Raw genomic sequence first — 27,433 nt, 5'->3', positions numbered from 1 at the left:
ATGGTCTGACAGGAACCTTGTGACGGTCTGACCTTCAACAAGGAGAAATGCAAAGTCCTGCCCCCTGGGGAGGGATAACCCCATGCACCAGGACATACTGCGAGCCAGCTGTCTGGAGAGCAGCTTTGCAGAAAGGGCCCTGGAGTTCATGGTGCCCACCAAGTTGAACATGAGCCAGCAGTGTGCCCTTGCAGCAAAGAGGGCTGATGGTGTACTGGGCTGCATTAGGAGGAGTGTGGCTAGCAGGTCAAGGGAGGTGATCCTTCCCCTCTGCTCAGCGCTGGTTAAGCCGTAGCTGGAGTAGTATGTCCATTTCTGGGCTCCCCGGTACAAGAGAGAGATGGAGCTACTGAAGATGACTAAGGGACTGGAGCACCTCAGCATATGAGGAGAAGCTGAGAAAGCTGGGACTGTTCAGCCTGGAAAAGAGAAGGCTCAGAGGGATCTTATCAATGTGTACAAATATCAGAAGGGCGGTTATAGAGAAGACTGAGTCAGGCTCTTTGCAGTGGTGTCCTATGACAGAACAAGCCAATGGACACAAACTGAAACACATGAGGTTCCCTCTGAACAGAAGGAAAAACTTTTTCCACTGTGAGGGTGACTGAGCACTGGAATGAGTTGCCCAGGGAGGTTGTGGAGTCTCCATCGTTGGAGATATTGAAAAGCCATCTGGACATGGTCCTCCGTAACTGGCTCTACGTGGCGCTGCTTGAGCTGAGGGGTTGGACCAGATGACCTCCAAAGGTCCCTTCCAACCTCAGCCATTCTGAGAGTCCCAGACTGTGGATATCCCAGCAAACTGGTCAGTCCTGGATTAACCTCAGTTTCTTAATGACATCTGTTTGCAACACTGTGCTTCCTAAAGTAGTTAGATATGGGCATTGTTCCTCAGCCTGTTAAGTGGATTGTATGTTTCTTCCCTGTTGCTCTCTTTTGAGGCGAGACTGCGGAGTCATGCATTATTTGGAGAGGAGAGCACTCTGAAAATTAATAAAATTAGGGTGCCAAACCAGACCTAAGACTGTGGACAGCGTCTGGGCTCTGTGTCCTGAAAGACCACTGAGTACCGTCTACTCCAGAAGTGAAGATTTCAATATCTGGGTTGGTAGCATAACGTTTCCTGGCACTATCTGTCTGAGGGTACCACTAGCTTCAGGTCCTGTCCTGACCTGGTCTGGGTGTGCTTGGAGAGGATGAGATGCAGATTTTTTTGAATTCTCCTTACCCCTTCAGGTTTACTATGTAGTCAGCAAAGAACCGGATTTGTTCTGGTCATGCGCCTGGCACCTGTGGCTTTGCTGTTCTTGGTCCCATTACGAACCTCGTGCCTTGCTGAGCTGTGGTTCCAAAGCCCTCCTCTCTGTAGAGCATTTACTCAAGGTAAAGATGAAGGGAAGAGCAACCTTGTGCTATTTCAGCAACCACCTCTTCTCAGTACATCAAGGCCCTCATTATGACTAAGAGGAGGCAGACACCTTTCCAGTCGGCTGATAAAAATTTCAGCCATCGTGTAGACAGTGGCACTGATCTTGTTTCGTTTTCCTCATTACTCCCAGAAGCACTTTGCAAACAATAAGGTTGGTGGTTCAGTTATTCTTACTGAACTTAAATTCACATTCAGAGCTTCCTCCTGCTACCACTAAAAGACTGAGCAGAAGCTCTGCACTTCATACCAAAATAAAGGGAAAGGAGCCCTTCCTGTCAGGATAAGCTTCATATCCAACCTACTTATTTTAACTGCAGAAAATTGAACATGTCTATTCTGACCTTCTAGGTAGATAGGCAAGGCAAGATATTCAAAATGGTCTTGTGGGAGCAAGGGCTTTGTGGCCAGCAAGAGGGTTTTAGTACATTCCTAGATAGGTTCATAGAACTGTATGCGTTCTGCAGATTCTGTTAGAGTTCAGTGTGCCAGACAGCCTCAGGCAGGTGGTATCTGGGTGGGTCTGTGAAAAATCCTTGTGTCCTCTTTGCTCTGGCACTTACCATTATATCATCATCTCTCTTTCCTGCTTATGAGCCTTATAAGCAAACTATAGCATCACGGATCTGAGTCAAGATAGGTGGGACAGGTAATTTACAGCAAAATTACTTCTGCTTCAACTTAACACTCTAGGAAGTAAGGTTATAAAGGCTGGCCAATGTGAATACAGCCATTGAGGATAATGACTATGCATTGTTGTATAGCCTCAACGTGAAAACAGGAGTGCAGGGAAAAAAAAAGAGTATGGTGACCTAATCTGACTTAATGGCTTCTGAATTGCTTCATCTGAACGTTCAAATTCAGGTTGTTAACCTTGTTTGCAGAGACCCAAACGACTGTCATCCGCGACTGACTTCTGTGTCTCAACAGAATGGTTATTTTTCCACTTCAACTAGAATACAGATGGCATGGACTGCTATCTGGTTTTGCTGTTAAGACTACTGATGTCCCCTTGGAACCCCACTGAAATTTAGCTGTGCTCCCAATCTTCTACTTAGATTATGGGTTAGTCACAGGAACATGGAGAGAACAAGTTTGTATGCCCTTCAGGTAGTCATGGATCCTTTGGTGAACTGACTGAGGTTGAACTGGATGTTGGTCCAGTTTTTGAGAGTTCAAAAAAGTGGTATTTGATGCAGGATTGATTAAAATCTTTCTTTGGATCAGTTTATCACATGGAGATCCTCCTGGCTTTGCTGTAGGCTTGCTCTCTGGGCAGAGTGTTCTTGACTACACTAAGGCACAAAGTAGCCTACAGTTGTGTTGCACCTTAAGCTACTCTTCATACTCAACCATTACAGCTGTAAGTCCAGTTGGTTAATCTTCCGTAGTGCATTTGCTCAGCGGCAGGTCCAAGTCTGCCTTAGGATGTTGGAAGAATTACCTGTATGTTTGTGGGTAAGTAATTTCACCATCCTCTTCTATGTAAGTCGTTAATGAAAAGCATGTCCCTGTCCTTGTGAAACGCTTAATTGGGTAGCGAGAGGGATCTTTGACAAAAGTCCTTCTCCTTTGTCAAATGCCTTGGAGCATTGTCTGGTTTAGGAAGCCATTGACAGACAATTGATAACACTACCATGACTTTCTACATTAGTAAGAAACATTGAGTGGCTTGTCTGATTGTGTGAGGGGAGAACAGTTAAGTGTGTATCCATTTAGCACCTCGAAGTGATATGACTTGTAAGTGATGGCTATTGCTATTTTAAAATGTAGTAGTAAGTGGCAAAATGACTTGTACGTTAAGCAGAAGTTGGGCAACTTAATGAATTAACTCTTTAAAAGCTCTGATCAGCACTCGGCTATTGGTATCTGGGGCAGATTAGCTTCAATTTGATGGAATGATAAATATTCCAAGTCTGAAGGTAGATTTTAGCAGAAATTTCTCTATGTCCCTTAAGTCAGAACATACGCAATAGAGTTCTTTCTAGAGGATAATCCGATGACTTTGCTCCCTGTGACTGTCTCTTAAAAAAAAATTTAAAAAAATTGTTAAAAGCTCCCAGAGTACGAAGAAAGTAAAAAGGCTAGCAGTTATTTATAGATGTATGCCAAATGAAAAGAAATTAATGACTTAAGGAAATCAATGACTTATTTTCAAATGAGTCTGCATGTACATTCCAACAGCGCATATACCTGTGCCTTATCCTGTAAGATTTATGCTTTTTCCTATGTAGTGTTCATGGAGGATGTGCTCTGTCCATTCTTGGTGTTTGGCATACAGGAGAGAACATACCACCATTTCCTTTCCTGTTAGTTGCCCTCTTGAATTACTCTGCTGACTGATGAGTCTTGCTCTTTATCTGGTTTTGGGTTTGTATTTTTTTTTCCTTTCCTTAGATTGCTGTGCTTTCACCAAAGGCCTAATTTGAATCAGATGCCATCCCTGAAGGCTTTGCTCCATCTTCTGATCCCCATTGAATATATTTAAGTCTTGGAAGTGACTACGTGCCCTAGTCTTTCAAACATCTTATGACGTAGGAGCTCACATTCCTGAATTTCATTTGGTCAAATGTGCTGTGAAAGTAGTCTCCTAGCCAAGAACTAGCAGTCATGCCGAGGCTTGTTCAGTCAAGCCAAATGGTTTTGATCTCATTACCCTTGAAGATCCCTGGCATACTTTATTCAGGAACCAGCTTGTTAAAAGGTCATGGATAAAGTCTCCACTTTCACCCTCCTTTTCTTCAGATCTTGCTATTTGTTCTGAGACGCTGAGCCCACCTGCTTAGGGGATCTTATTCAACAGACCCCTCAGCACCAGGATCATGTCTTACGTCATTGCTGTTTAACCCATAAGCCACTCTTGATGCCACATTCTCTTCAGTTGCCTTGGCTGTTCGCTTTCATTATCTACCATGAATGCCAATCACAAGAGCCACCAGGGAAGTGCAAGTATCCACGAAGAAATCTTCCCATCAAAGATAGCATAGGAATTCTTAAGAGAGAACCTAGTATGCATTCCCCTGGGTTCTTCTCTGCAGCTCCTGGAGGGATGATGTTTTGCCTCACCTGTTGACCACCTTGGGCTATTTTGCATGGTTTCTGTCTGGGACTGATGTTGCTAAGAAGCAATATTTGGTTCATAACAATCTTCAGTTCATTTTTTCAAATTGGAGTGGGTCAGATGGTAGGGAGAGTACCAAACCTCTCTTTTTCTGCCTGTTTTGTGCCTCCAACTTTCACATCAACTGGGATGCGATTGCCGTGTCATCTGTCATCTTGGAAGCTTATTATACCTTATGCTTGGACCTGGATATGGATGCTCAGGGTATTCAATTAAGTTTACCTCCCTGCTACTTCCCGACTAAACGTTTCCATTCTTTTACAGGATCCTTCTCACACTCTTTCTTTGACAGGAGAGTAACCCTCTCTAATCCAGAAGTCTATATCCCTATAGCTCCTAATCATACAAACCATGGTTCATAGAAAGAGTGCTGCAGCAGCTACTTTCTTATACTCAAGCAGAAATCTTTGGGTTGGTGCCAGATCTTAGGCTTCTGCAAGATGAACTTATGCATATACAGTTTCAAGTTCTGGATTGTGACTGTATTCAGTACCTTTCCCAGAAGTTCAAGGAGAATGGTTCAAATTTCTCAAATGGCAGGATGCTTACTTTGTCTCCAGTCTATGGATGTCTTGGATGTTATTGTTTTCTTGGTCCATGTCTCAGCAAACATTTGCCCGGGTTCTGGTAGTTATCACGATGCATCTTCACTGCAGAGGAATCTGGTTCCTTTATCTCAGTGCCTGATTTGTGGAAAAGTTGTTACAGAACAACTTTGTGAAGCTTTCAGTCTTTTTCCTTAGATTGTGAATGTGAGCTAGCAGTACCTCATTCCCACTTAGTCCTTAGAATTTATCGTAGTAATCCGTTCTGTGTGTTCCACTTGGCTTCAGTCTATCACATGATGGCACAACAGCCTGCCACTGCCGAACTTCTTCTCTTGGAGATCTGCGGCAATGTGTACACTTGTGATGAGACATTTTTTTCCAATTTAAATTTTGTGCTTTGGATGCTCGTGTGACCACCTTTAGAGTCTAGATTCTTGTTCATCCTTATCTAGGAAGTTGGCTTGCTTTAAGCCTATTGCCCTTCCCAGAAGAGCAGGGAAAGATTCAGGTCCTTGCATGGGACATCCCCATATGCTGTTTCCTTCAAAGATTACGTTTCTCTGGAAACACTGCAAATACCTTCCGCAATGGTGGTAGAGGCATTTTATCCTAGCCTTTTAGTATTTTTCCTAGGGCTTCATGCTTCTAGAACAGAAGTTAAAACTAAAGACTGTAGTGCAAGGAGGGCCTTCTTGTTTTTATTCTCACAGACCCAGGCCTCTTAGGAAGACTTGCTTGCTACAAGAAGATCCTGGAGTTCCACTGTTGGCACACAGTAACAATCCAAATGGATATCAGTTGCATATGGATCCGTTATGAAACCACGAAAGTGGAACAAGAGAGCACTTTCTAACACTCATCAGGCACCTTTGGTGTGCCCGTTTCTGACATTCTTCTTGCATTCATGCTGTGCCGGTCTTGAAACATCCAAAGCTGAATCCGGTCTTTGGTAGGGCATCAGTGCAGTCATTTGTTTGCACAGTAGGATTCTCATCCTCTGCCACAAATCTCATGGCAGGGCTAACTGCTGAGAGTCACCATCTGTAAGAATGTACATGTGGACTCATTTGAAGAAGGAAAGCTTTCTAACCAGTAATCAGTATTCTTCGTGATGTGTAGTCCACATGTACATTCCCGTCCCATCTGCTTTTCCCTTCTCTCTAATTCTTTTTCAGATGCAATGCTGTTGAGAGAGACTGAAATGGTGGTAGATGCACTCTCTTGTATGTCACACATGAAGCACGAAAGAAGGAGAAGCAAGAGTACAGGCTCTACAGATACTGCCAAAGGGAAACCTTGCAGTATCACATGGCAGGGCAGAACTATGCCTGCTGTTAGAACGTACGTGTAGACTACCTGTATCATACATTGGTTACTGGTAAGTATTATTTTTTTACTTGATCAGGGTGATAGGACTGTCCTTGGGCTTCATGGATGGAGCGCCATTTGGGGACTGTAGGCTAATCTGTTGGTTTTTCCATGTTTGTGAATGAGTTGAGGACTGTAGCATTTGTGTATGCCTACAAATTGTTGCGCTTTCTCCAGTTATTAACGCTTCTGTCTGCGTCATTGCTTAAGCGTTAAATACAGAGTTCTGAGATTAACTCAAGTTATTTCCTGTGGTAATAAACTATTTATTCTGTTTCAATTTACCATTAAGTTTTAAATGGCCTTTTTTCCAGTTTCTCCTCCTAAGTTGCAAAATGCATTTTTTGCACAGCTAACTGATACTGTATAATTTAATTCCAACCTTCTAGTTCATACGTATAATTTCCAGCAACTGAAACTGTTGTTATAATCTGGACTTGAACCTGTACCAGAGCTTGAGTGGCGTCTCCATATTTGGTCACCAAAGGTTATCATTGCATGGTTCCAGATATTTTATTAATAAATGCTAGTTGTTCTGATAGATAATTTTTATGAAACCAAGATCATTTAGAGGTTGATCTATTGGTAGGGTGAATTATTGTCTCTCCTGTTCAGACCTAAGTTGTTGAGAACTGAAGACTTCTCTGAGATTAGAAAATGTACTTATGAACCTCTTCTACCAGCAAAGTTCTTGGTCTATGCTTGCAGCAGAGCTCGCTTTATCATGTATTAGTATTAAAGGAAATCTGCCACTTCCTATTTATGACTTCTCTTCATGCTAGATGAACAGTGGTAAAAGTAAGGATTATCTGTATAGCACTCTAAGATTGGCTAAATTAGAAAACAGTAATACAGTCCTTCTTAATAGCTGTTGTAAGCCTTATCTGGGCTTCCCATCTGACATACGTTCCATGGCCAAAACATTCAAAAGATCCTGGTAGAAATAAACCAGCTAAATAAATTTCTGATACCTCTGGGGTCTCGTGGTTGTTATCTTTTCTTCAATATAGTATGCATGACCACAGAGTACTCTGATATGACTTTAATATAGTATGCATGACACAGAGTACTTCCAATCTGAGTTGGAAGCAGACGCAATGGGAAAGGGCAGAACATTAGTTTATGGCATAGTCTGTGTTATTTTTTCAAAGGCTCTGTTTATTTTGTATTGACCCAGCTAGCCATTTTGATTTCTTTGTTAATCTTGAGTCTTAAGTGCTAAGCTAAACTTCCTTGCTCCATCATGCCTCCTCCCTCCATATCCTTTTTCCTTTCTCTTTCGGACTGGGAAAGGACAAATCCAGACTGCTTAAGCAAGGGCTCTACTTAGCCAGAGAAACCTCTGAGAAAACAGTGGCTTTGGAAGTCAAATATAACCAATGGCCAGAGCAAAGCTCAGTGTAATACTTAGTTTACAAGTGTGCATATCCTTGATTAAAAATAAGAAAATCTCAGTGTAGGAAGACTTCTGAGATTTCAGAAGAACATTGGTAAGGATATTGGCAGTGGGACCTTTATGAAATGCAGTCCTTCTAATGAGTTGAAGAGGGTCATCAGACTGAGGATACGGAAGAGATAATATGTAGTCACAGGAGTAAGTTCGGTAAGGGACAACTCTGTGCGATGAGTTGTCTATGATCTCCAAATAATAGTTGGCAGACTGGTCTGTTTTAAAAGAAGATGGGACATAACACAGAAAAATGATTGACCTGCCAGTGAGAGAATAAAATAGCCTAGTTTTCTCTCCATTTCTAATGCGTTTCTCACATAACTTAAGGGATAATACTATGAATACCAAAGTGTGCGATAAATAAAAGGAATGGTATGTCTGTAATTGGTATCTTCTTATTTTTCATCCTTATTCTCATACATGCTTGTACTTGATCAAACTATCTGCCTTCATGTTGAAAAGCAATTGCTACGGTTTTGGATTCAGTTGCAGCTGATGCGTAGGCTGTGAAGCACTGTAAGAAAAAAAAATTGCATTTGTGAACTTGCATCTTTAATCTTGGAGAACACATTACACAGGCAAAAAGATAGATAGGGCTATCTTGCATGTTGTGTTTTTGCTGTAGCTGATAGATAATGGATATTAAAAAGCCTGTCAGTGGCAAAGCAATTTCTATGTCAGCTGCTGAAGCATACCAGTGTGGTGATTCTGTGTTCTTCCTCTCCCTTTAGCCAATGTGTGTGTTGTGAAGGTGGATGGGACTCCTTATCTGTGTAAAGCCGATGAGGTTGGAGAAATATGTGTGAATTCAGGTGCAACTGGGATGGCATATTTCGGCCTCCTCGGAATCACCAAGAATGTGTTTGAGGTTTGTATTTCTCTTTATATTACAAAGTTTCATCATTACATTTCTAGTATTTCTTCTTGCAAATAAACTTACTTGTTCCTTAAACTTCCTTTTTTATTTTATTAGAAAAAGCTATGGCCAAATACCCTTTGCTTCATTCTCTATCAAAACTCAAAATTCTGTCTCTTACAACCAAAAATACTAAGTACCATCAGCAGTCAATCAACTGCCTCTGTGTTCTCCTATCCAGTGTTGTGCCTATGTTAGCATTTAAATTCATCTTAGTTCTGCATTAACACAGCAGTCTTATGTAAAGTTACCTGAAGACATTTCAAGTTTGTTGGTGCACAGCTTGGGACGTAGAGGTAGAAGTTAGTCTGATATTTGTGAGCTTCTTCACAGAATCAAAATGCTTTTGTTCAGATATAATAAATTATTTAGAAAAGCTTCTTTTGTGTATTGCAAACAGTATGTGCTTTTCAAAATCAACTTTAGTGTTGATTTGCTGTAATGCTTAGAATGCTAAACAGTTTGCTGTTGGATATATGAAATTATGTTCCTAGGTATATGGAAGAAGAGATAGTAAGGATGATAGCATAACAGTCATAAGTCTTGTAGTTTGTCAAAGTAAAGCAAAAGCGATCTTTCTGCCCAGATTTTTCCTTGCAGTGGTACCCCAATTTCATGTTTTCCCTTTTCTGGCAAGAAAGGATTGAAAGTCCTTTGGGAGTCGCACACACAGTAGTGTTACGCTGGGCAGCAGTTTGAAGACTCGGCTGAAGTATGGAGTTCTACGAAAAGGAGAAAGAAATGAATGAAAGAAATCCTGACCATAGTCTTCTCTTTCAAAAAAACCCTCTTTCTGTCAGCTTCCTAAGCCTCAGCACTTCAAACAGCTTAGCTTTCAGCACTGTCCTTAGCTAGTGAGAGAGCCAGTGAGAAACCTGATGTAATGGAAGAGTTGGGGGGTGGCGGGAAGGCGAGGAAACCACCTAAGCAGATGAGAGGAACTTGCTAATGAGCTTAATGCTTTTGCTCTGGTTCTCTGTTGTAGGCAGTCCCATAATTGCAGCAAACTTAACTTTCTTAAAGTTCTGATAGCATAGGGTTTGTCGCAATTGGAGAAATATGCCTGGGTATCTCATTGGGGATGTTAATAGTAGCAACAGAAAGACTTTCTGATTAAATGCTATATGAGTGCGTACTATAAAACCTGGTTTAAAAAGCGGTGTGAACTCTTGTTATGAAGGCTAAGTAGCTGAGAAGAAGATAAGAAAGAAGGCTACCACAGAGTTAACAATTGGTGTGTTCTTCATTATTCAAAAAGTTGTTGTACGTACTTGACATGATAGTAACTGTTGTCATCGGGTAATTTTTCAACTGAGTGTAGAGCAGCAATGAAACAGAGGCAGAAAGCATTTTCACTTTTCTTATCAGTACTGTGAGTGTCTGAATACTTATGTGTTCTTTCAGGCCATTCCAGTGACGGCAGCTGGCGTGCCTGTTTCAGACCAACCCTTTACAAGAACAGGATTGCTTGGCTTTGTGGGTCCTGTAAGTGCGAACGAGCCATCTGGGGCACTGCTTTGTGCTCCCAACTCTAAGTGATGCCCCTGAATTCAGCAGAATTCTGTGTCAGGGCAGTGACCTCAATATTGTTGGCTTTAGTCAGGCATATATCGCTGGGAGTCTGGAGGTTTTCCCCCTCTATTTCTAATTCTGTCTTCTTTTCAGGACTATTTGGTGTTTGTGGTAGGAAAATTGGATGGCCTAATGACAGTTAGTGGCCGCAGGCACAATGCGGATGATGTGGTAGCCACCGCGTTGGCAGTTGAACCCATGAAGTTTGTCTATCGGGGAAGGTGAGTATATTAAAAACTTCACTGCTGATTGGACTTTGTTGCTCCTTTTTTCATCTGCAAATGATCAACAAGTAACGTAGCGTACACAGGAGCTCTGCATGTGAATTTTTACACGTGTATTTTGTAGGAGAGGTGGCACTAGGTTGTGATATGCCAGATAAGAACTTGGCTGTCCATGCTAACTTGGAAGACAAATATTGACACCCTGCTTCATGCATAATAGATTAAAAATTACTTTTACATAGTATAAGCATAGATCTTTAAGTGCGTGTTTAAAACTTCTTTCAAAGATTCTCTTAAGACAGTTAAATGCAGCTTGTATGCCAAATGTAAAACACAACTCCCCTTTGTCCACCTGAGCCTTTCATGCAGAGTGGCCTAGGGAAGAACTTTGCAGCATGTACTAAAGAACAAACTAGGAGTGTTGAGGCTGCTGAAGGACCTTCAGAGATAATGTGTGTTGTATCACCAGCCTTATTACTCTTCAGCGGTCAATGGCTCAATGTCCAGCTGGAGATCAGTGATGAGTGGTGTCCTTCAGGTGTTCTTATTGGGACCAGTACTGTTGAATATCTTCATCAATGACATAGACAGTTGGATCGAGTGCACCCTCAGCAAGTTTGTGGATGACACCAAGCTGAATGGTGTGGTTGACACGCCTGAGGGATGGGATGCCATTCAGAGGGACCTGGACAAGCTCAAAACATGGGCCCATGTGAACCTCATGAGGTTCAACAAGGCCAAGTGCAAGGTCCTGCACCTGGGTCAGGGCAACCCCTGGTATCAATACAGGCTGGAGGATGAAGGGATTGAGAGCAGCCCTGCGGAGAAGGACTTGGGGGTACTGGTAGATGAAAAGCTGGACATGAGCCAGCACTGTGCGCTCGCAGCCCAGAAAGCCAACCGTATCCTGGGCTGCATCAAAAGAAGCGTGGCCAGCAGGTTGAGAGGGGTGAATCTGCCCCTCTATTCCACTCTTGTGAGACTCCACCTGCAGTACTGTGTCCAGCTCTGGAGCCCTCAGCACAGGAAAGACATGGAGCTGTTGGAGCGGGTCCAGAGGAGGGCCACAAGCATGATCAGAGGGGTGGAACACCTCTCCTATGAGGAAAGGCTGTGAGAGAGTTGGGGTTGTTCAGCCTGGAGAAGAGAAGGCTCCAGGGAGACCTTATTGCCGCCTTTCAATACTTAAAGGGGGCTTGTAAGAAAGATGGGCACAGACTTCTTAATAGGGCCTGTAGCAATAGGACAAGGGGTAATGTTTTTAAACTAAAAGAGGGGAGATTCAGCCTAGATCTAAGGAAGAACTTTTTTACGCTGAGGGCGGTGAAACACTGGCCCAGGTTGCCCAGAGAGGTGGCAGACGCCCCGTCCCTGGAAACATTCAAGGTCAGGTTGCACGGGGCTCTAAGCAACCCGATCTAGTCAAAGATGTCCCTGTGCATTGCAGGAGGGTTGGACTAGGTGACCTTTAAAGGTCCCTTCCAACCCAAACCATTCTATGATTCTGTGAAAGTCAAACTTTCCTCATGTTTGCATCACTTGTGCAATTCACATATCTTAAAAATAATGGCACATACCTGGTTGAGGCATTATTAATATTTTATCCTAGAAGATGCAAGCCTAAAACTAAGTTAATTGACAAAGGGGAGTAAGTATTTTTCAGTGCAAGCATTGATAGACATGCTGGTCAGTAATTTGCCATAGTTGTTGTCTTTCAGGAGGGACATCATATATAGGTGCAACAAGTTTAGTGTGCATGATGGAGTTATATAGGCAAGGTTTGTACAGCCCCTGCATATATGGAAGCTGCCTGTGTTAAATGCGTACTACATTGGTGACTGCAAATTCACTTGAGCCCCAACAGAAATAAATTACAGTAATGAACCTACATTTGTTCTAAATTTGTCTGTGATTTTGTGATGAGCTGGCATGAATAATGCTTGTGTGTGTTGAAACAGTACCATTAAAGGTTGCAGTCATTTCCACATTATAATAAACCATGCTATGTTCATCGTATGTTGCATCCTATCATTTTTCTGTCCTTTGCGTTTTAGGATAGCAGTGTTTTCTGTGACCGTTTTGCATGATGATCGAATAGTGCTTGTGGCAGAGCAGCGCCCTGATGCGTCAGAGGAGGATAGTTTTCAGTGGATGAGCAGGGTTCTACAGGTAGTCAGTCTGTCCTTTCTCTCTTTCCAGGTGAATAAGGCTGATGTATGAAATGAGAATCTTAGAGCATCTTTTTTTCCATAAGAAAAACGTATCAGTGTAACTACAGAGAGTTGTAATAAGCTGACTTCTGAATGTATTTCAGGGTTGATAGTTAACAGAATTTTGTAAAAAGTAAGACTTTCAGAATGTTTTTTAACTTCATACTACTAGGATTCTTAAAGTCCTAAGGATGATAGTTTTTGTTTGTTTTAATTCTACGTATCTCTGCTGATTTCATACTGGCTGGGAGACTTGAATCTGAAAATGTCTAAGAGTATACTTAGTACCAAGTATCAAAACAGACCCTGTAATCTTTTTATGTCACAAACATCGTTATTCTAGATCTCCAACAGCAAACATTAAAAACTTTTTCCCTTGATTACTTTATTGTGTTTTTGTGGGGGCAAGGAGGGAGGGGAATTCTGGTAGATTTGCATTTGAGGATTTCAGAATTAATCGATCAGTTCTAAGGAAGTAAAAGGTGAGAGAGTAATTACGGAAGAAGACTGGTGAAGGGACAACTGGAGGGAAGGCTAGAGAGAACAACTTAAGGGAAGGTGCTTCTGAAGAGTAAGACAGTTGTGTAATAATGGTTTCTGTCTAATTTCAGCTTTGTAATCTTTTTTGAGGCAATATCTGGTAATAGAAAGGCTGTTTTTCATGGGGAAAAATATTTTTATTTCTCTTTTTAGAAGTGTCATAGCTAAAATAGACACTTAAGTTTTAGGCAGCAGGATGTTTCCTTCCCTATTTTTGTGGTTTTATGTTCTACTGCGCTTTTGTGATTGTGCCATACGTGCTAAATTTGCTGTGGTATAATTTTGGCTTTTTAAAATCTCTGCACTTTTTGCCCACTTTTAAGAGACTTTCCTAATCCCTGATGTGCAGGTGGCATCCCCTTGATAGAGTGCACAAGCAAAGTCCTGGGTCTGCTCCTGCTCCCATTGAAGTCATGGCACAACTTCTATGAGTTCAGTGAGTGCAGAATTGGACCCTTTATTTGCAAATTGTGGTGCAAGTAAAAATTTTAATGTTATTAAATGACTTGAATTCAAATTCTTGCTCTAGCTATATCTCAGTTGATAATGTGGAATTTTTTTTTTTTTCTTTCTTTCTATCAAGGCAATTGATAGCATTCACCAAGTGGGCGTCTACTGTCTTGCCTTGGTGCCAGCCAACACTTTGCCAAAGGCTCCACTCGGAGGAATTCATATTTCAGAAACCAAGCAGCGCTTTTTAGAGGGTGCTCTGCACCCTTGTAACGTCTTGATGTGTCCACATACTTGTGTTACTAACCTGCCTAAGCCTCGACAGAAACAACCAGGTGAGTAAACCAGAGTGTGTTGCTTAGTTCTGTGTGTCTGTCTCTGAGGGTATGCGTGGAGTATGATCTGGAGGCAACGTGACAGCTCAGGGCTGTGCATGTTGGATGGCTTTCAGCTGCCTAACTTGGCAGAGCTAGTGGTGTTGTCGGAGCAGCCCAGAGCTCAGTGAGGGCATTATGGTCTGCCTCCAATCCCAGGTAAATGCAAGGATGTGCAGCACGTAACCATTTCATGCATCTGTAGCTACGTGATAAATTGTTCCTGTACTGGCCATCCTGCAAAGGCCAGTAACTCATGTAATAAAACTGAAGTACAGACAGACCTCAATTTGATGCATGAGCAATGTACTGTACTGATAATGGACTGATTTTTAGTGTACCATACTATGGTCTTCTCTCTTTTTCTGTGCAATATGATCCTTGGTTTTAGCTTTTCATCTTTTCAGATCTATGTTACATATGGCATTTACAGTAATCTGCAGGCTGAATTATAGATTATTGCATGTTTCTTACATTGTTTTTCCTCATTTTGCACTGTTTTTTCAAAATGCAGATGTTGGTCCTGCTTCAATGATAGTAGGAAACCTTGTTGCTGGAAAGAGAATTGCACAAGCCTCAGGGAGAGATGTTACGCAGTTGGAGGATAATGACCAGGCAAGAAAGGTAACACTTATTAAATATTTGAATTGGCTTATTCAGAATGAGAGAGGACCAGTTGTGGTATTCTGCTGAAACTAAGCATGGTGCATTTTGAATAAATCTGAGTGTCTCCTCCTTTTCCTGTTTCAGTTCCTGTATTTAGCAGATGTTCTTCAGTGGCGAGCTCAGACAACTCCAGATCATCCCCTCTTCCTTTTGTTGAATTCCAAGGTGAGATGCACTTTAGGTCATACTTAGAGACTGAGATCAGTAAAAGATTGTTTGGATTCTAAGAAAATTCCAGCTACAAGTCTTTTCCTAAAATGCTTCAGATTATGTTGATGATGTGGGATGTCATGGTTTTGAAGCAGACAAAAATTGCTCGTTAGCAAGCAGCATAATTTTTCCACATCTGGAATTCTATTCCACATCTTTTATTCCACATCTGGAATTTCAGTATGCATTCTGCCTAGCTTAAAACATTGCAGTAATTTGCATCTCCTGCTGGAACACAACTTTGGTCATATTAATGGAAGCCACAATTCTGTCTTCCTCCCTGAGCACAAGGGTAACTGGAAGTCAGAGCTGGAGGATTTTTTAATTAGAAGATCTAGAGCCTAAGTAGAGAACCCTTGGGACAGCTTTGGAGTCATGTTTTCCAGGAGCACTGCACACCCTTCAGGAGACACTGATGCCTTGTCCTCGGCTAGGCGCTCTGTCCCTAAGAGGGATGGCACTTACAGTCACTCAAACATGAACAAGTAAACGCTTCAGTTTTGGAGTACAGGCTTTATGTATTTATAGGCTCTAGATGCTTACTTTATTCAAGGGCTATCTAAGCCCTTATGACATATGACAAGGCAACAGTCATGTTTCTCAGTAAATACGTTATTTCTGCTCATAGCCACTCTGCTCTGCATGTGACTGTCAGTTCACATACCCTGTGCATCCAACACTTCATAAAGGGGTGTGAAAAAACATGCACTTTTGTGTGTTCCTCAGTATTTCAGCCTCCCTGGGCTTGAGGAGCACTACTGCTATGCATATTTCAGAAAAGTCAAATATTTTAGATTCTTCTACTGCTGTTCTGGCACTTTTTTATTCCCCTCCTTTCTTTTCAGGAAGCGAAGTTGGTCAATTTTTGTTTGAGCCTGTACTCAGTAGCTACCCTTTCAGTGACAATGACAGCCCAGTGACAAACTGGGTCTACCTTGTGCTATGCTGTACTGCAGACATGTGAGATACGGAACGTGCTTTTGGAAGGTCCAGCAGCAGTCCTTGGGAAGTGATGGATTTGCCTTTGGGTCTCTCAGACAGGCAAAATGGTTTAGGACATGGTTCAAAGTTCTGACTTTTCTCATGAGACTCTGCTTTAGCAGAAGAAATGGCTTCAATATGGTTATTGTTAAAAGCCACAGAATTGGTTTATTCTTCTCTCAGAGTGAAGAGGCTTTTGGGGGAAGTTTTCTAGTATGAAGAAGCCCCTTTCTGGGTCACTTTGTTCAGGCAACTTTTACCCTTCACAAGGAGACTCTGCAAAAATGAAACTTAGGCACAAAGAAATTATCTGTTGGTGAACATATGCTTTAAATAGCTGGGACTAATAAGCTACAATGCTAAACATTAGTGTGTTCACAGCTCTCCATGAGAAACCCTTTTGTTTTACACTTTTTCATGTCAATATTTTTCTCCCAAGTCCTTGAGCTGCTACTGTTCCTGTATCAACAATACACTATATTTACCGTCCTTATTCTGCATGACTTTAGCTCCCAGGCTTTAACAACAGTTTCCTTAGTAAAACTGAGCAGAGTGACAGTGCCATCCTGCATCAAACTAGGTGTTGGATCAGACAGCTGTGCACTTGGGCTGAGGATTACATGTGGCAGCTCATCTTGGACTTGAAACTGAATGCTTGTATAGCAGACACTCGCTGTGATAATCCTTATCTGTATAGCAGGAGGATTCATTCAGTCTCTGACTGTTTGTTTTCCTCTGAGGTGGTTGTCTGAGCAGTTTTTCTTGAATCAGATTGTGGTCTTGGAAAAACGCATATATCCCAGCCTCACAGGCTTAAGACTAAGGCATCGCTTCCTAGGCTGGGTAGCAAAAGGATGTTTTCTGTCTTCACATTGAAAACTGGACTAAGCGTTTTGGAATCCCCGTGATTTTGCAACTGCCTGAGCAATCCAAAGATACAGCTGCTTCCATGTGAAGACTTTCCAGATGCATAGTTGTTGGAAATACACTTTCTACAAGATGGACAGTAGATACACTGAAGCAGAAGTGACAGTGCATACCAGCCACAGCTCAGGTTGCCTCTATGACCCTTTAAAAGAATATCTATATCAAAGACATCAGCAGAGTTCCCTTTGTGCTTTTAAGACTGCTGATTGCAAAAGCATCTAGAGGTTTGGCTGTGCATGGTGGGGTAGAGCTGATGCAGTGCTTCACTTGCTGCTAAATCAATTGTGTTACTACTACTGTGTTTTCTCCCTTGGACTGTGGAATTTCAAATATTTGTAAGGTATTCTTTTTGTGGTACCAAATATATTTAGAAGCTGCTTCACTGTCTGATGTTCAAAATAACATGTATAAAATTCTCTGGCATTCTAAAAGTTCATGGTACCAGCAGCATGGTTTCCAAAACACCAAGATAGTCTTTTAAAGTGTTTGCTGTATTGTTAAAATAAGGACAATGAAATATTGCATCTGCAACATGTACTTTACTCAGTTTCAAACTGTTCTCCACACGGTTTTCTGCTGTTGCTTCTGTTTTGTGCAGGGCACTGTAGCTAGCACTGCATCATGCATACAGTTGCACAAGAGAGCAGAGCGAGTGGCAGTCGCACTGATGGAGAAAGGACGACTGAATGTTGGTGACCACGTGGCCCTGGTTTATCCTCCAGGTAAGGCACTACAGACAGCAAAAATCAAAGTCAGACATCACAAGAAGAGAAACAACTCTTGCCAAGATAGAGCATTCAAATATCCATTTAATATAGTGGTAGACGGCAGTGACTTATTTCAAGGAAGAGACTTCCTTTTTGTCGTTTTATTATTAAGTTGCTTCTCCAAGTGGCAAACTACATTTACAAAACCTTTCATCTAACTGGTCCAGATGGCTGGGCAATTATGCAAGAGTAGTTCGACTTAAACCACATGACAGATTCTCATTTTTCAGCCTCAGAGAATGGAATAAAACTGCATGTGTATCCGTTGAAAGCTAGATTAGGGATGTCAGTGTATGAACACCCTTTCTTTCCTGAATGACTGTCTCTAGAAGTGAAATCTGGACCCCAGACTTGCATTACTAGTGTGTATTTACAAGTGTACCTCGGGAAAAAAGTATTACCTCGTAAAAGTAGGATGACTGCATATTTCAGAGTGATAATTGTGAAAAACAAATGTATGCTTTTTGGAAGAATCGGAGTCGTCATCTTCATAACCTACAATACTTGGTTTTGTTATTTTTGTTACTTTATACTACCTGTCCATGAAAATATTTCCCTAGAAATGTAAAGTTTGTAGGGTTTGAATAATTTTTGCTAACTCTCAAATGCAAAATATTTTAACCTTATAGAGTTGGTCATGGCCAAGAACAGCCTGTTGATTTGAAGAGACCTTTGTGACAAATCCTTACGTCTTAATAAATCAGTGTGTATTTTGATTTTGGTGAAAGAGTTTGGCCTTTTGTTCTGATAAAAATGACTTTAATTTCACAAATATCCTTTACAGGAGTAGACTTGATAGCAACTTTCTATGGCTGCTTATATGCTGGCTGTATACCTATCACCGTTCGCCCACCACATCCACAGAATCTTGCTACCACTCTGCCCACTGTCAAAATGATCGTAGAGGTATGTATAAGACATTCCTCTCCTAATGCTTTTGGTGGGTGTAGGATGGTTGATGCAGCCTGATAAATTGCTTTGCCACAGTCAATGTAAAATAAGCTAGGAAAAGAAATAATCAGTATGCTGTGGCTGAGTCAATAAATACTTTTTCAGAAACTTGTTTAAAATGTTCTTTCTATTGTTGTAATTTATTTTGCTTTGTTTCCAGTTTTTTTCTTCATCTATTCAGCTTACTGGTTATCTCCTCTGGATGCATATGAAATCACTTGAGCATTCATTCACTAGTTTTATAAGTGTTCTTAATGCTGTGTCTTTTACAGGTCAGTAAGTCTGCATGTATACTGACCACACAAGCGATAATGAAACTGCTGAAGTCCAAGGAAGCTGCAACAGCTGTAGATATTAAAACATGGCCCACTATTTTGGATACAGGTACAGAATGTTTGCCCACTAGCCAAAATGTAAATAGTTTGAAGACTGATTTATTTATTTTGTTATACTATAACTGCCTAATTGAATGGCTGTATCTTGCATTGCATCAAAATAGCCATCCAGAAACTATAGAAAGCATCTGGTGTTAATGCTGTAAAGATACATTTTTGACCAGTGCTCTTTTTCCAAAATAATAATACAGTACTCTTCTCTTTTTATATATTTTAAATAGATGATATGCCTAAAAAGAAGCTGGCTAGTATTTTCAGACCTACATCTCCAGATATGTTGGCATACTTGGACTTCAGTGTGTCTACTACTGGTATATTAGCAGGAGTAAAGGTAGAGTAACATGAGAGAGATTATTATACTTTGTTTCCTTATATACAGGCATATTCCACATTCATTCCTCCTGCCAGAGAAGAAATACAAAATTGTAAGTGGACCATCTTAGTGTTCAGAAAGCTTATTTTTAAATTTGCATGACACCCAAATTTGTTGGTGCGCTTTTTGGAAGCATTCATTCTTACTGGCTCTATGTGAGGAATCACTGAGGGGACTAAATTGAGAGTGTTTGTTGTAAAGTCAATGAATATTTTCTTTTGCGATTTATTTTAGAGATGTCAGACGTCATTTGGCGTCACTCGATGTCATGGCAGATGTTGTTTGCCACTAGCATGAAAAGTACCTGTGAAATTTTGGGCTCATATCTCTTTCCTGTTTTAAAGGCACTTAAAAACACCCCAAACCACTACATGTTGGCACATCTTCTACAGTAAACGTTTCTATCAGTTATTACATGGGATACCCATTTTTTTTAAAAAGTCCCTGAGAGCACCTGTTTTCCTCTTACAGATGTCACATGCAGCTACAAGTGCCTTATGTCGCTCTATAAAGCTACAGTGTGAGCTGTACCCTTCACGTCAGATTGCCATCTGCCTTGACCCTTATTGTGGCTTGGGATTTGCACTATGGTGCTTGTGCAGGTAGGTCGTTTGAGTTGTAGGCTTTCTCCTGTGTTCCTGGCCTTCTCTAGAATCCGAGGGAACAGTCATGGATGAAACTGTCAGAGAAACCCAAATTAACCTTTTTATAGGTATTTCATAAAATACCTTTTGTGGTAACAAAGTTCATTTAAGTTAGTTACTTACTTGAGTAACTTGGGTTTTGCAAGTGGAATTAATTAGATACCAAATCCAAGAAAAAAAGGACTTCACTGTCTATTTCACATTGATTAAATTAATCCTTTTAAAGTCTTTTTGAGATTAAACCATATCTTTTTACAAGACCCTTAAGGTGTTGACTGCAAGATTGGTATGCACTAAGAAATACTGCTAAAGGAAGCAATTACATGTTTCTTAAAATGAATAAGACCTGAATTGATTCAATCAGATAACTACTATAATGCAGCACATCTTGCAAAGCTGCAAAATTTCCTCTTTTTTTCTTTTAGAACATTCCATATGCTTTAATTAATCCAAAGATTTTATAGTGGTTTAGATATTTCATTTAAAGAATTGCAGAAACTGAACATGAAAGGTTATTTTGTAAACAGATAAAGTTAAATTTACTGTAGTTAACCTGTTCCTTCCCTCTCTAATTTCCCCAACTGGAAAGGAAGTCGACAGAAGGAAAGCAAAAATTTAACTTTGTTAACATCTGGTGACTTGCATCGTCAGTAAAGTGAGGCAGGGTGGAGGGAGAAGAAACCTCAGTGATGGAAGAATTAAAATCTAAATGGATTTTCAAAAATTTTTTTTTTATTTTGACCCACTATGTGTGTCATGCTTTCTATACAAGAGTTAATATAAGGTCTGCTGTGTTTCATCTGAGTTACAGCTTTATTTTAGTGTGAAAGACTGTTTTATTACAAAATTATTTTTTTTTCTATTTTAGAATATTTAAAAAAAAAAAAAAAAAAAAAAAAAACTCCTCATCATATTTGCCCACTACAAAAACACATGAACTCTAGTCAGGAGAAATGGCAAGCGTGTCAAGCTACCTGTTGAACGCAATTAGAGATGCTGTTATTTTTTTCAAGATACATGGGTTTATCCAAGCCTGTTTTACAGAGGGGTGTGTCACTGATTTTGTTGATAGTAACTGATCTAAAAAACATTTGGTATTTTAAGACTGTATGGTCATGGCCTTTACTGTCTTGAAATGAGTATATAATATTTTAAAAAAAACTAAATTAAACGGTGGTGTGATTCTGAATTTGACTTTCTGTCCACTGATGTTAACTGGTATCCAGGTTAAATATTTCACATAAACACATCTACGGCAAAGGCTAGCAAATTGCACTAAAAACTTGAATGGTGCAATATAGGTGTTAAAGACTCATCTCACTCAAAGCAAAAGGTGCATTTTCCCTAGAACGACTCACAGAAGTAAGCTCAATTACCAGTTGTAATCTGTAACTGGAATGATGGCTCAAATGTTAACGTTTTAGTGTCAGAAGTTCTGTCTGTTCAAGGCATTGAGTATTTGCCTATAGTTCAACACAATTTACTGCGGGACAGATATACTCACCTTGAAGTTTGTGACTTAATGCAAACCTATAGTTCTTAGCTACCTAAGAGATGCTTGCTGTCTGTGGAGAAGATAAGCTGAAGTTGAAATAGATACCAAGCTCTCAGTTTTCCTGTATTTGCTTCATTTCGACTTTATGTAACTTTTGGCTTTTTTATGCTGGCTTGAAGTTTTCATGTTTCTTTTTATTCCTCTCCCTAGTGTATATTCGGGTCATCAGTCTATTCTAGTCCCTCCTCTGGAACTGGAGAGCAATGTGTCTCTGTGGTTGTCTGCTGTAAGTCAGTATAAAGTGCGCGTCACCTTCTGCTCCTACTCCGTGATGGAGATGTGCACCAAAGGGCTTGGAACACAGACTGATACACTCCGGGTGAGTGGACTTAATTTTTCAGCATACTGACATACAAATACATGTATCTTTCTAAAAATATTTCATTTCGGCTTGCAGAAGATGGGCCATAAGTGTTTCTTTGAAAGCCTTTCATTATGACTTGCTTTTTGGGAAATGTTGAGATTGCTGGAAGTTCCAGCTCTTGTGTTTCTGGTGGGGGGAAAAAAAGAAGTCTTATGTTTTCCACTTTGCTTATTTGTGCCACCTCTGTCCTGCCGGGTATTTCTGAGATTTTGGGCAAAATACTTAACAAGCCTATCAACTTTTTCTTGTCTGAGATGAAAAAAACCGACCAAACAAAAACAACACACCAAAAAAACCCTCAAAAACCCAAAGCCCCACCAAACCCCCAAACCAAAAACCTCTCCCCCTTGCAAAATAAAACAAAAAGCCCCCCAAAATGTGGCAAGTCTCACCTGCTTTCAGATCTCTTGACACCGAAAGTATTGAGTTCTAAAATGGATGTAATGTTCCTAACAGCAGCAATTACACACTAATACATTCATTTATTTTTGAGGGAAATCTCTTTAACTGAAACTTAATGTCCTTGAAGAGGCGCCTCTGTCTCAATGGTAGGAGAGTTCCCACGGCTGTAGTAACCAAGCTGCTCAGGACTTCCACTGGGAATGTCTGGCAGCTTGTTGTGTGCAAGAAAGCAGCTACATTGTGCTTATTCTCAGTACAGACAAAAAACTCTGTCCCTCTGTTCTCCTGGACCTCACTGAAGGGAATCTTGGCCCACAGCCAGTTGCTACAGGTTCACATTCATGGTGATGAGAGCTAATAATGTCTCAAACACTCTGCCTGCATCTGAACTGTGCAGCAGTGGGAGCAAGCGGGTCTCTTGTGAGCCTGGCCCTGTGACACAATGACATTTTGTGGGTTTTTTCAGCTCAAAATGATGAGTGGCCGTGTTGCAGCTACACGATGCGAGTAGTTTGCATCTTGTGCATCAAACCCTACCACAAAGCTTTTTGGCACAATTTTAGAGGGTTGTCCTGGGTGGCTGGAGCCAAACTGAGTGCAGGCTGCGTCTATATTGTTTAACCAGTTCACATCAGTTATTCTAGTGTTCTTAAAGTCCATCTGTTCCGCAAATTAAACTGGCTTATTTCTAGAATTGTTGACTTCAAACTTAAAATGTTGTCGTTTTCTTCACCCAACCTCTCAGATGAAAGGAGTTAACCTGTCCTGTGTGCGAACATGCATGGTGGTTGCAGAGGAGAGACCACGGATTACATTAACACAGTCTTTCTCTAAGTTATTCAAAGACCTGGGCCTCTCTGCTCGTGCAGTGAGCACTACATTTGGGTGCAGGGTCAACGTAGCAATTTGCTTACAGGTGAGATTAAACTGCTTATTCCTTATGCTTATGGACAGAGTCTCTGGGAACTTTATAGGAAATCATGTTCAGCTGTATGTAATTGTTCTCTAAAGAACTAGAGCTCCATTGCTTGCTTGCTTCATCACCAAGTTAAATAAGCCTTGAAGATGCCGATTATGATAATTTCACTTTTCTGTACTCATTGACCAATTGATTTGCCTTTCTAATACAGAAGATCAGTATTAAGAAACTTGTTTCCTTCCTACTATGCAGCAGCAGTATTAAATGCACAGCTTCCTGCTCATAAACATAATAAATATTTCAAGCAGTGCTATTTCAGCTTTTGCATGATTCAGATTTTGCCTGTTTGAAAAGTAGCTTATGTATATGTGGAATTCAAAGGAAGACAGAGTTCCTCAAATAAGACCCAGGAAAATTGACAAGGTTGGCAGAGTTTTTTACTTCTAAAGATCTCAAATAAGTATTATCAACATGCAAATACGTTTGTCTCACCTCATGTGAGAGCTGGACCTTTTTTTTTTTTTTTTTTTTTTTTTTTCAATTAAAGGTATAAAATTGGAAGCTTTGAAGGGGAGAATATGCCCATAAAGTACACAGCCCCACTTCACAGACTGGAGATAATGACATGCTGTGGTTCAGACCCACCTTTGACAGTTTAGTATTCAGTTGACGATAATCTTGTATGTGTAATTTAACCAGATTAAATCTAACTTTTCTTAATGAGATGTTTCTTCTCTAGTTAGGAGAGAAAAAAAAAAATGTATTCCACAACTTACCTGAGAATCAGATACTAAGTATGGTCTCGAAATTGGCAAAGCACTCTGGGTTTTGGATGATACTTGAGTTAATAAACTCATGTGGCAGTATGTAGCTTTGAATGTGGGGAATTTCATAGATGGCACATGCATTAAGTATGTGTGTAATAGTAAATTTTATTTCCAACTTTACTGGTATGAATTACACTTAATAAAAAATTATGATTCTATGAAGATTGTTACTGTGCTTTTGCAAAACATTTTTTCTTTTTTTCTTTCTGGTGCCCACTAGATGAAGGAAAGCCTTTTTTCCTCTCAGAATATATTTTAATGTTCTAGATCTCCTACGAGAGAGATGCTTTGGGCCATGAGCTTCTTAAATATGTTGCCATTCATAGTTGTTTCTTTCATTTCTATAGTTTCTTTCACACATATTAATGGAGAAAAGGTTTTTAACAACCCCTAGGTAAATGGTTATAAAGAAATGCGGCCAGAGCAATTTTATGAACCGGTAGATTGAACAATAGGAAGGATATAGATGAAATTAAGATGACTGTACAGAAAGATTTTAAGTTAATTGAATATAACATTTCAGATGCCAAGTGTGAAAGAACAGCTTTCTGAATTGCCTATCTAAATAAGAATTTTAAAAGCCACCTTTGGGTATTTGCTGTTCAGACTGTACAAAGGGGGGAAAACCCCCCAGTTTTTCTACAGAATGTTAAATGGCAATGTGAAAAGTACTCCAAGAAAACTGTGAAGAGTGTAGGGCTGCTGCGCAGTTAAGCTTCCCCTTCATTTTATACCTTTTTCATCTCTGTTCTCTGTTCTTGAGCCCTTTTTTAGTGGTTTTTTTAACCCCTTTCCCCCATTCTTCCAAAGTGATATCTGTATTTGACTTTTTTAAATAATTGAATTTAAATGAATATAGATTAATAGCCAGACTGAATGGGTATTTGATACATTAGCATGCAAATAAATACATAACGTCTTCCAACCTTACTGGACTGGTTTACTGAGAAGGTGTTTCTGAAGCTGCAAGCAGCCTTTAGACACTTACAGATGGAGGAGGGATTTACGATAAGGCAACAGGCATTACGTATGCTCTGCCTTAAACCTCTTCTTGTTTATTAACTGGGACTTGCATGTTTCCCAATGAACCACTTAAAAGTGCCAAGCTCATAAGTAATCTGAAATGGAGATTTTCTTTTCACTCTAAAACAGTATGAGTTTTGTTTTCTGTCTTACTGTGTGTATCTTACGTTTCCAGTGCCTCTTTGTTTGTATTTTCTTTTTTCCCCTTTCTCTCTGTTTCACACACTTTGATGGCCTCTGTTACTTCTGTTTGTGGTCCCGCTGTCAGCCAAACAGGCTGGGCAAGCTGGCTGAACAGGTATAGTGATGCATGTGTGCTTGTAATGTCCTAAAGTCAGTCTGGTTCAGCAGTATTACTCTATAACGAATGTATGCCATTTGAGAGAGTTTTCATTTGAAACAGATCCAGGGAGAATTTTTCTTTCTAAAGTAGTTCAGTTTTACTCACAAAGAACACTTGTACCTGAAGTACAAAACCTCTTTCTTAAACAAGCCAGAAAGGGGGTTATAGCAGCGGTTAAAATTACTGAATGGTATATTCCTAAAGATAAAGATCATACCGTTAATCTGGTGTGGCCATCAGTGTCACTGAGCCTCAGTGGTGTTACAAAAGTACAAGAGAATGTCGTTATAAAGACATTATTACTGTTCTCCAGCACTGCAATCTTGAGCTGATGGCCAAGTGGCCTCATTTTAAGTATTTCTAAAATGCGAAACTGTGCTATGGGGAGGAAACTTTGCCTGCTTTTTTAGCTTAAATATGCATTTCACAGTAGTTTTTAGTTGTTTTGAGATTAAACTCTGCTGAGGGGAAAAAAAAAAAAGGTCCCCTTTCCTATGTTGGGAAATGGGAAACCTCTCACCAGAGTTGGTCGGGAGGTTTATCCTCTGACTGCTACAGAGCTAGCTCTGCCTCTGCCTAGGCTGATACTGGCAGAAGCCTTGAAAAGATACAGGTTGGTTAGTGTTATGTTTTAGTTAAATGTTGTTGGGGTTTTGGTTTTTGTCTTTCTTCAAAGTTGACAAAACTGTTATAAAGTAGAACAGCTGAGCTTTGGGAAATGGATTAGGTCCGCATAGGTTTATGCTTACATGCTTTGCAGTTGCTATGTAGTTTTTAGACAAGGTGCTTACCAAAATGAAATTTTAAAAACTTAGACTTACCTGTCTTTAATAAATACATACATGTCATAAATACATACTTCACTTGTGCATTCATTTACCGATTCCATAAAACATCAAAGCTTTATGGCAGCCACTCTAGAAAGGGGGGCTATTTTACTATATTTCTTGTAGATTAGGGCAGTACTTTATAAGTGTCAGTAAAAAAGGGAGAGGAATTTCTGAATTTATGTGGCTGTGAGAATGAAAGCAGGATTTTTCTGGCTTCTGTTGAATCTGTTTCTTCCTTCTTATTCTTAGGGAACAGCAGGACCAGATCCAACAACAGTCTACGTAGATATGAGAGCACTTCGACATGACAGGTACAGATTATGTTAAAGCATTAACTATTTAATGACTGTAGAGGAGAAAATTCAGCCTTGTTGCATTGCATTGGTATGCTGAAATATTCTTGGCAGCAGGAAATCCCTCATCACTGTATACAAGGAACCCCACCCTAGAGAGTCCTTTAAGGATGGCTGTGTGCTGGAAGCGGTCCAGCATCTCCTCCTCCATCACTTGTTCTGCTGTTCCTTTCTAGACCCTCACCTAGACCTCACCTCTAGACCCAGACACCTTGCTGTCTGTTCATCAGTCTTGTATGATCTAGACTCATTAGCTGTTTCTTACCTAACCACACCGTTAGCAAAAGGTGACTTTGCCAACTGGCTGGTTAGTCACAGAATCACAGAAACAGTTAAGGTAGGCAGGATCTCTGGATGTCCCTCATGCAACCTCCTGCTCAAAGCAGGACCAGCTTCAAGGCTTCATCAGGTTACTGAGGGCCAAGACCAGTTCAGTACAGAAAATCTCCAACAATGGAGATCCCCCTCCTCTCTGGGTGCACGTCCTGGGACTGACACCCCACTCTAGGGAAGTTTTCCTTACTGGCATTTGCCATCTTGCATATTATGTCCCTGGCCTCTTCTTCTGGTGTGCAACTCAGAGAAATCTGGCTCCATCTTCTCTCTGACAATCCTTTAGGCAGTGGAAAAAGTACAGTTAGAGTCTCCCTTAGTCGTCTCCCCCCCCCCCCCCGACCAAACCAACTCAATTCCCTCAGCCTTCC

At 40.6% G+C, this 27,433-nt stretch overlaps 1 protein-coding gene across 2 annotated transcripts in view; it reads left to right on the top strand.

The window, feature by feature from the left end:
• DIP2A (disco interacting protein 2 homolog A) overlaps positions 1-27,433 on the top strand; it is a 131,586-nt gene that overhangs the window by 96,033 nt on the left and 8,120 nt on the right. Inside the window, exons 19-33 of one of the 2 annotated variants that reach the window (XM_075511282.1) lie at positions 8,645-8,781; positions 10,234-10,314; positions 10,495-10,622; positions 12,680-12,794; positions 13,959-14,160; positions 14,714-14,823; positions 14,950-15,030; positions 17,582-17,705; positions 18,535-18,656; positions 18,974-19,085; positions 19,318-19,427; positions 19,941-20,071; positions 21,819-21,987; positions 23,180-23,350; positions 26,626-26,687. In XM_075511282.1, the coding sequence (XP_075367397.1) occupies positions 8,645-8,781; positions 10,234-10,314; positions 10,495-10,622; positions 12,680-12,794; positions 13,959-14,160; positions 14,714-14,823; positions 14,950-15,030; positions 17,582-17,705; positions 18,535-18,656; positions 18,974-19,085; positions 19,318-19,427; positions 19,941-20,071; positions 21,819-21,987; positions 23,180-23,350; positions 26,626-26,687 (1,855 nt within the window). Of the gene's footprint in view, positions 1-8,644; positions 8,782-10,233; positions 10,315-10,494; positions 10,623-12,679; positions 12,825-13,958; positions 14,161-14,713; positions 14,824-14,949; positions 15,031-17,581; positions 17,706-18,534; positions 18,657-18,973; positions 19,086-19,317; positions 19,428-19,940; positions 20,072-21,818; positions 21,988-23,179; positions 23,351-26,625; positions 26,688-27,433 lie in introns of both variants that reach the window. The other variant, XM_075511281.1, reaches the window with a different exon arrangement.

The sequence above is a fragment of the Mycteria americana genome, chromosome 9 (assembly GCF_035582795.1).
Source record: "Mycteria americana isolate JAX WOST 10 ecotype Jacksonville Zoo and Gardens chromosome 9, USCA_MyAme_1.0, whole genome shotgun sequence".
NCBI classification, from domain to species: Eukaryota; Metazoa; Chordata; class Aves; order Ciconiiformes; family Ciconiidae; genus Mycteria; species Mycteria americana.
Note: the sequence above shows the minus strand (reverse complement) of the source record. Positions and strands in the feature narration are given on the sequence as shown.